At 40.9% G+C, this 9,591-nt stretch overlaps 1 protein-coding gene across 1 annotated transcript in view; it reads left to right on the forward strand.

Annotated features, from left to right (window-relative positions):
* Positions 1-9,591, forward strand: part of fbxo18 (F-box DNA helicase 1) — a 15,818-nt gene extending 6,227 nt beyond the window's left edge. The window contains exons 9-21 of the mRNA XM_020652516.3: positions 211-379; positions 1,810-2,023; positions 2,136-2,223; positions 2,324-2,419; positions 2,528-2,664; positions 3,013-3,109; positions 3,236-3,402; positions 4,004-4,100; positions 4,185-4,379; positions 4,913-5,038; positions 5,281-5,387; positions 7,980-8,114; positions 9,065-9,591. Of these exons, the coding sequence (XP_020508172.2) occupies positions 211-379; positions 1,810-2,023; positions 2,136-2,223; positions 2,324-2,419; positions 2,528-2,664; positions 3,013-3,109; positions 3,236-3,402; positions 4,004-4,100; positions 4,185-4,379; positions 4,913-5,038; positions 5,281-5,387; positions 7,980-8,114; positions 9,065-9,226 (1,790 nt within the window). The 3' untranslated portion in view covers positions 9,227-9,591. The remainder of the gene's footprint in view (positions 1-210; positions 380-1,809; positions 2,024-2,135; positions 2,224-2,323; positions 2,420-2,527; positions 2,665-3,012; positions 3,110-3,235; positions 3,403-4,003; positions 4,101-4,184; positions 4,380-4,912; positions 5,039-5,280; positions 5,388-7,979; positions 8,115-9,064) is intronic.

A 9,591-nucleotide genomic window follows, 5' to 3' on the forward strand; every position in this document is an offset into this window, starting at 1 on the left:
ATTGTCTTGCTGTGAATAGCCATGAAGTTCAGTTCTTCTTGTTTTCTCTTTGTTCGTCAACACACTTTGTAAACTCTTGTTTTTAAAAGTGCTATATAAATAAAATGACTGTTCTGTATAAAACAAGACAACAGAAATACAAGTGTTTTTGTAAACAATAGAATGACATTGGTGGGTCATAGCTGAAAGATCTGTGCTGTCTCGCCGCAGGCACGGGGAAGACGACCACGCTGGTGAAGTATGCTGAGCAGCGGCCACATCTTCGTTTCCTCTATGTGGCCTTCAACAAATCAGTGGCCACTGAGGCGCAGCGCCGCTTCCCATCAAATGTGGACTGCAAGACCATCCACTCGTTGGCCTTCAGTGATGTCGGAAAGAGGTGAGGAGTGAAAAGATGCCCACAGCGACAGTTCAAGTTTTGTGGACAAAAAGCTTTCTAAATGATCTGGGTAATACATTTGTATGTAGGGTGAGATAACACATGTGCTCTCCAGTATTAATTATATTCTGACTTCGGGCACAAAGATGCCGGTGCTGCTAAAAAAATGTCCCATTCAGTGAAATGCACAAGACTTCTGCCTCTTCACTCAGTGGAGGGATGAGAGGTGTAAAAAACGTGTAATAAAGCTTTATAAAGAAAAGAACATAAAGAATATACCAGTTTCTCCTGCTTGGATAAACTCACTCCATCCTTAATTATCTGAACATATTATCTGTTGTGTATGACTTGTACTCATGGAGGAGTTTATGCCTTTATTAGAGAGACAGCACAGGAGAGAGAGAGAGAGAGAGAGAGAGAGAGAGAGAGAGAGAGAGAGAGAGAGAGAGAGAGAGAGAGAGAGAGAGAGAGAGAGAGAGAGAGAGAGAGAGAGAGAGAGAGAGAGAGAGAGAGAGAGAGAGAGAGAGAGAGAGACCTAACCGGGGCTGCCTGATTGGAGGACTATAGCCTCTGTACTTGGGGGCACGAACTAACCAGAGTCCACCACTATGATGACATGTTATTGCCTTTAAAGCAATGCTATGTGTAATCAGGCATATTCAAAGTATCAAAGAACGAGCGGAGAAGAACATACAGCCAATCAGAAAAGGGGCATGATGCATGCTATAAATGTCATCACCCTTTCCTGCTCGCTCGCTCCCATTGGATTGTCCTGGCTTTTACCCGCTGCATTCACACATCAGCTCACCCCCGACTTCACATGGAAATTTTACTATAAGGCTGGCAGGGAAAATGCCCCCATTTAAGAGACAGGGCAGTGGACAGTCAAAGAATCGGTAATTGGGCCGTGAACATTAACCACTACGCTACGGCCGTCCCCTTTTTGGGAAGTTTACTGGAATCTTTTTTGCATGTCTGAAAATGGATTATTTCTTATTTATCTGGCCTCAATACCATGTTGTCTCACATACAGTGGGTCTACATTAAGTTGTCTTAAGCTCTAATTTGACGTTCCTTTGACCACCCAACATTTATTTTCTACAGAACAATATGAAACATCTTTGATTCTGCAAAAACATAAATGTTCTACCTTTATGTATCTGCAGTCATCTTTACAAATGTTTTTAAATTTCAAGCAAAATAACTTTTTATTATTTATTAGTCAATTTATTGAACATGTTAAGGTAATACAAACAAAACAAAAAAACAAACTGGATCCTCAGGATTGGCCAAAGCAAATAAAGTTTTTGGACAAAACAACAACAAAATAATTGGAACATAGAAATAGGGTTATTTCTAACCCAAGAAAAAAGCCAAATAATACAGAAATAAACTAAACTAATTGCCCTCCTGTGATCTTCCCTTTCCAGCTACACCCAGAAGCTTAGCTTTAACCTGAAGCCATTCGCTCTGAGCTTTGCGCTCCCCGAAGGCCGTGGTGGCTTCATCAAGGCCAAAGTGGTGGCGACGACTCTGAACACCTTCATGGCTTCAACGGATAAGACCATCGATTCCAGTCATGTCCCCTTGTACTTCATTAACAAGATGGGCAACAGGACAGATGTGAACCCAATGGAGAGACCGGTATGAAAATGACACTCTGGCTTCCTTTTCTTTAAAAAAAAAAAAAAAAAAAAAAATCTTCTGGAGCATAAACCATCAAATCATGTTTGAATTGTTTCTCCCAAAAAAATAGTTTTTTGTGGAAGATGCGAAGATGATCTGGAACAAAATGAAGGATCGCAAAGAGAGAAAAAAAGAGGCCTACTACATGACCCACGATGGTAAGTCCACTGGGAATGAGTTGTATTAATTCATAGTAGGAAATATAAAATGTTAAGTTGAATGCGTAACAGGTTGTCAATGAACCTTTTTCATTCTCAGGGTACCTGAAGTTATGGCAGCTGAGAGACCCCAAGCCAAAACTGTCTAACAGATATGATGTCATCTTTATCGACGAGGCCCAGGACTGCACTCCTGGTAATGATGATAACTGTTTCAGGTCTGCAGGATCGTAGGAAGCATCATTTATTGTGCCTGACATTGTGTGGGTAATGGTGTCTTCTTTCTTTCTCCCATCCCTCCCAGCCATCATGGATGTGCTTCTGTCTCAGCGCTGTGGGAAAATCCTGGTTGGAGATCCTCATCAGCAGATCTACACCTTTAAAGGAGCCGTCAATGCCCTGCAAGTTGTCGACCACACACACATCTACTACCTGACACAGGTATCGCTCATACTGAAGTGCAGAGATTCAAACGAACATTACTAACCTGGGAATGGTTTTAGAATCGGATTAAAATCGCAATCCTCACTCCATTCGGCTGTTTTTGGTCTTCCAATTTAAAAAAAGGGAAAATTGAGGGAGGTCAGTAAGGGCAACTCACTCAAAGCAAAGATGTCCCGTTCCATGCTCAAGTGCGATTGACCTCTCCTGTCTTCTAGTTACCACAAAAGCTGATACATATATTGACTCACAGTCATAACAGGGGGTCGTTAATGCACAGTATTTTTAATATATATGTGTATAAATGTACATGTATATTACTTTCAAACTACTAATGTCTTTGTCCAGAGCTTCCGATTTGGTGCCGAGATCGCCTACGTGGGTGCCACCATCCTCAGAGTTTGCAAAAATGTGCAGAAGATTCTAGTGGGAGGAAGGCAAAAAGGTAAACACTGCAAACAGTTTGAGTATGTTATCTACTAAGAAAAACAGGAACTATTTTAAAATAATGTACATGATTTGAATATCGTTGTCGTTGATTTAATAAAGTATTGTTGTTGTTCATTTGCAGGTGGTGTGTGTGACAAGACGGCAGAAGAAGCTGCAGAAGCCATAATGCAGGGCGTCAGTCAATGTCCCGGGAAGACGGCCATCCTGTCAAGATGCAACATCACTGTGTTCAACGAAGCTGTCCGGCTCTTAGACGCCAACAGGACGTGCCAGCTCCATTTTGTAGGAGTGAGTGAATGTTTGTATGGCTCTCTACAAAGAACTAGCTTTTTGAAGGAATGAAGAAAATATGCTTTTTGTTTGTTTTTACTCTAAAGTTTAGATAAAAAAAATTGCCACAATTTGAAAGTTTGTCGTTGAATGTACATCCACAGCCACTAGCTTAGCTTGGCATAACAACAGGAAAGAGAGGAAATGGTTACCCAGGGTAACAAAGAAGATAAACCATTTTAATAACTAAGCTTGGAAGGCAGATTCTGTTTCGGTTGGACAGACGCAGGCGAGCTGTTAACTCCAAGTCTTTATGCCAAGCTTAGCTAGCAGCTTTTATTTCAAGAACAAATAAGAGACATCAATTGTCTCATTTCACATCAAAACTGTTGTGAATTTGTAATTAAATAAGTGATTTATTCACTGAAAATGAATAGTGTGTCAGTGTGGTGGGGCGCTGTTGGCCCCATTTCTGGAGGCTACAGTCCTCAAAGCGAACAGCCCAATTTCCAATACGACCTGCGGCTCATTAGAGACTGTATAGCCAGCAAGACTTAGAAGAACAGCATTCAAAATCCTCCTTTTCCACAGGTGACTTACAGTTATTGTTTTTCCTTAGGGTGTTCAGAGTATTGGCCTGTCAAAGATCATGGACATCTGGCAGCTGAACGAAGGGGATGCAGTGGCAAAGTATATGCAAGGATCTAAAACAAGAAGTAGGATTCTTAATTGATTGTTAAAATTGTTTTTTTTTTTAGAAATAGTTGTGCTTTTAGATGTTGAATTTTCTCTTTCCTCAGTCATCAGGGATCCTCTCATTCGTGCCTTTGCAAAGAAAAACAACGCCGGCTTCGGGGCGCTGAAGAAGTACGCGCTGCAGACAGAGGACCGAGAGCTGGACGCCAAGCTGAGCATCGTGGAAAAATACAAAAGTCGTATCCCCGAACTGGTGGCACGCCTGGAACAGTGCAATGTAGACGACTTTAACCAAGCAGGTAAGAAAAATATGGATTACTTAAAGCTCCTATAGAAACTTTGGATTCATGTTGATTGTGGTGTGGACAAAGCTGCATCTCTCCTCTCTTTGCTTGAAGATCATTCTCATGTTTTCAGATCTCACACGGCTTTCTTTTAAAAACTTTTTAAATGTCTGTTCGGTCAGTGTGCTGTTAATCACTTTGTCTGACACCTACCCCATGGCAGAAGTTTCAGGAGTTAATAATAACTATATAAATAATCAATGTTCCTGCTGATGGTCTTATGTGCAATTTTGTTTAAGGTGAAAAAGAGCTGTTAATATTAATTTCAGTCTGTTTCATAACCAGTTTAAGACTTCTAACAGGAGCTTTAATTGATCAACTCACAATAGTTTGAGTCTGCTTGATTGTTGAAGTTGTTTTTGGTCAATAATAATTTGTGTTTTAGAATGTAGTCCGCAGATTTCACTTTTTCTTGAAAGACCTCAGATTATTCTGTAAACCTGCCTTCTTTATATCGTAGAATAATTTGACTCATTGTTTTGTTCCAGACTTCATATTGGGAACGGTCCACAAGGCTAAAGGTCTGGAGTTCGACACTGTGATGGTCACTGATGACTTCTCCAAGGTCCCCTCCTCCAGACACAACCTGCAATTCAATGCTGACTTCTCTTTTGGTGTGTTTCTATGTTACATTGTGGCCTTCTTGGTAAACACTCATTTCCTGTGCTTTACAGGGGAAAAGCATTTCCAGCTCCTTCATAGGTTATCAATCACAGAGCCATTAAAAGTTGATAGCTCTATAGTTACATCCTTAGAATGATATTCTGTCTGTCTGTCAGATTGTTTTACTCAGAAAACTGAAAACAGTTTTGTTAAAATGATCAGTAACCTCTGAATATTTCTCTCCCCTGCTCAGATAAATGTCCTGATGATGAGTGGAACCTGCTGTATGTGGCGGTGACTCGTGCCAAAACCTCACTGATCATCACAAAGAACATCCGCCGCATCCTCACTGTGGCAGGGGTAAGACATAATCTCCCAAATAGCATCGCTCTCTTTACCTCATCGTCGTCATCTTTACTGACAGACTCAAATTAGAAAACACATGAAAGACAAACAGACAAAACACCACCAATATCAGAAGAGACAGCTGCACCAGTGTCTCCACAGGGATGACTGGTATTGCACAGAACTCTGACTGGGATTTGTCAGCAGTATAGTTATGGAGTGTCTGAGAATCCTCCAATGGGCAGTACAGCATGGAAAGTGTTCACTCCTGCATTACAAGTTATCACTTTCAGGAGTGATGCCTGTTAAGGAAGTCTCCAGGACGCCTCTCTTTAGAGGTTTTTTTCCGGGCACACCCAACAGGGAGGAGAGCCCGGGGCAGACCCAGAATACGCTGGAGGGGATTATATATCCAGTCTAGCCTGGGAACGCCCCAGGGGGAACTGGAATACGTTGCTGGGGAGAGGGAAGTCTGGGTTGACGTACTGCGCCTGCTGCCACCGCGACCCCACCTCGGATAAGAGGTTCATCAAGTTTTTTTTAATAGTATCCTCATTGAGTCATTATAAGATGAAGCTTTTGTAAGCTTGCTGTTTTATACCTGGCCCACAGGGGGGCAGTATGCTGTAAAGAGATTTAACTTGACATGGTCTGAACACACTGAGAATGTTCTTGCTAACATACAGTACTGACCTGACTGAACATCATCATCATCTTCATCATCAGACATGTGTTCCATAATGAAGTGCACTACATATTTGATTTTGCTGCAGACACTTAGCTCCTTCCCTGACAGGTTGAACTTGATGTCCTCGTCCCCCTTTTGCACTGCATATAAACACAGTACTCTTTTTAGCATTGTAATGCACGTCCTATGTTACTCCATCGTCAGAACATTTGTTCTCGGGGTGAAAACTGCCAAATCATCAGCATACATGAGATGATTGATTATATTGTTACCCAACACACAGCAGCAACCATTCAGTTGTCGAGATAGATCATCCATGTAAATGATCTGTCAGCTCACCCCAAAGGGAGAAGAAGTTGTATCTCTCCATTTGACTTGCATACTCTTATTTGTATACTAGTAAGCCAGAAGCCTTACAATCTAATCAGGGACCCCATTTTTACTTAGTGTGATAAACAACTTTGGATGGTTGATGCAATCAAAGGAAAAGAGGCATCAACAAATCCTATAAGGACAGGCTTCAGCAGTACTGGCAGCTTCCTGTGTAAGTGTTGTGACACTTCCCTTATCAATACTTCTATGGAAACATAATTCAGACTTCTTTCTCCACATCCCAGTTTCACTTCCAGCCCTTTAAACTCTTCATTTTGTATATATAGTATGTATGTTTACAGAATACGCATGTAGCTGTTAGAGCTGGGTATTATCCACAACCTCACAATTCAATTCAATTTCAGTTCTTCGGGTCACGATTCTATTCGATACTGATCAATTTGCTTGGATACAGATTTAATAATACATACAGATGACAGGAATACTCAGATAACTCATCATAGTACCTTCTGTTATTTGATAAATAATTATGTATGCATTGTTTGTAAAGGTTTAGAACAAACTGACTCAAAATGTATTTTATCATCCCATTATTCTTTAATAAACAAAGAATAAAACATGAAAGTACAGTACGATCTAAAGTGCACAATTGTGCCTGACCTGAATTCACAGCACCCACAGTGCCCCCCAGTGGAGAGGGGTGTCATTACAGCAACAACAAATCAATCTTAGGATTTCCCTGAATTGATATTGAATTGGGAAAATAATCATTGCAATGCACTGATGAATTGATATTTTTAACCAGCCCTAGTTGCTGGAGCTGCCGAAGATTAAAAGTTGTTACTGTGCTGTGTGTTTTCTAACTATGAATGGAATTCTTGGAGAGTTTGTTTTATTGGGGTCGGCCATGAATGTCATGAATGTCATTAAAGAGAGAGAAGATGTTTAGTTCAACGGAGCACCATTGTTCTAGGAAGAAATGAAAGCACTCCCTCCTCAGAAGCAGTAAACCAAAAACAGAAAATGCTCTACGGTCTCTAAGCTTTCACAAGGCTTCACTAAGCCTGCATGAGAATAAGTGCTCTTTTAAAAGCATGAACCTGGTAGCCAACAAGATTCCATACTCGCCTCCTTTTCTTTAAACTCTTTACATCCCCTTCCTTGACGTACATTGACGTACATTAGACAAAACCTGTGTCCTCAAAGTTGAGCAAGCAGATGTGGTGAATTAAGGTGAAACGCGTCACTAATCACTAAAGCTGAATATTTGTGTTTGTTTCTTCTAAGAACCAGCTCCTTACTTCATCATTTCTCTCTTGACCACAAGCTTCAAACACTGTCTAATGGTGCTATTGATAATGTTTTTTTCAGTGCTGTATTTATCATTCAGATACTCAATTTCCAGGCTGAGTGCATTTTTCCCTGTGCTTGCGCACCTGCTTGAGATCGAGTGGAAAAACAGAAAACGATCCTTGTAAGAATTCCAGAGTAACACGCCAGGTGGTCAAACTCAACAGGTTACCTTTACTGTGTTTGGATACCTGTTACACATCTTCAGCTCGTCATTATCTTTCTGTCACTTCCAGGAATACTTCCCGAAGTCAGACATGCCGGCCTCTCTGATGAAGGCTGGCGAGCCTCTCCCGTGCTGCGTCAAAGACTGTCCCAACTGCACCACACCGGGCTCTGCATTCATCATGAGCAAACGAGAGATGAAATGTGTAAGAACATATCAAACAAACCAGTGTCATTATAATGTTTACAAAAACACTTATATTTCTGTTGTCTTGTTTTATACAGCACAGTCATTTTATTTAGAACTGAACTTCATGGCTATTCACAGCAAGACAATGAGATTGAGTACATTCAATATTAAATGGGACATATTATGAAAAATCAATTTTTACAACACAGAGAAAATTCTCTGTTTCAAATGTGCTCTCCTTGTGATGTCACAGTGGGATTCTGGTAAAAAAAAAAAAAAATCCCCTCCCCTCCCCTGATATCTCCACCCATGGACTCCACCCCCAGCCTAAAACTTTTGTGCTGGTCCGCCATTTTTATTCTTGCTACAGAGGAGTGATGTCAACCGGGAGAACTCAGGGGGGGAGGGTCATTACATTTAAAGAGACACACACACCAAAACGGAGCGTTCTGAGAGAGCTGGTTTATACAGGGTCACAAACCTCCTCTGGTGCTTGATTCATGTTATATTTTGACCAAATAGACCAAGAACACAAACATGTAGACTTGCAGCGGAGAAGAAAATGGTGAAACAATCAGAGTAAAAATAAAACAAATTGAAGAAATAAAAGCAACAAAATAATGGAGGACATAAAGCAATAAGGGTTATAGAAAGATAAAAGGCAAAAAGAAAGACATCAGTCCTTTTCCTTTCAGGCAGGTTGTTCCAAATCAGAGGGTCCTGCTGTCAAAAGCGCCATCTCCTGTGTTTTTCACAGATTCATGATATTTTTAGAATAACACAAAACATTATAGCCCGTATTGTATAAGCTGTAATTAGTAAGCATTTCCTGATGGTTGCACTGAAGTAAATCTAAAAACCCTACCTGGTTATTTATTGTCTGCTCAAATGATAGAAGCACAGGAGTTGTCCCTTCAGACACATTGGTCGTTTAGATTTGAATTCTCCTTCTTTCCTCTTGTCCAGACTGATGGTGTGTCCGCCGGTGGCCCGTTGTGTGAGAGGTGTGTGTGGACACGAATAGGACCCACTGCCTTTCTCATGACCGACGACGTGCTCTCAATGGCTGAGATCCCCCATAGACTCGGCCCACAGGTCCACGACTTGATGCTCCTTGCACTTTTCTAACTCTACTTGTGTCCAAGGGAAACAGCCTTTCTTACAGTATGAAAAAAAGGGACCTCTGGCTTAGATTGAAAAGGCTGAAAAGGACATGAGCAGCCAGGAATGTCAGGTGTTAGGTCACCTAGAGACAGTGAAAGATGTGTAAGCAGTTTTAAAGTTTTTTTATGTATTTTTACAGGTTTTTTCCTTTTTAATCTAAAAAGAAATTGGTGTTGCATTATCCACTTGAATATAGAGAAGATGGGCTCCCATTAAACATAATCAGAGGCCTGAGGTTTAACCAGAGTGTTCTTAATGTATGGTACTGCTGTGTATTAAAACAAAAACAGAACTGTTGGCTTGTCTGATTAATAAAGGAAAAAATCTTC

The sequence above is a fragment of the Labrus bergylta genome, chromosome 23, assembly GCF_963930695.1.
Source record: "Labrus bergylta chromosome 23, fLabBer1.1, whole genome shotgun sequence".
NCBI classification, from domain to species: Eukaryota; Metazoa; Chordata; class Actinopteri; order Labriformes; family Labridae; genus Labrus; species Labrus bergylta.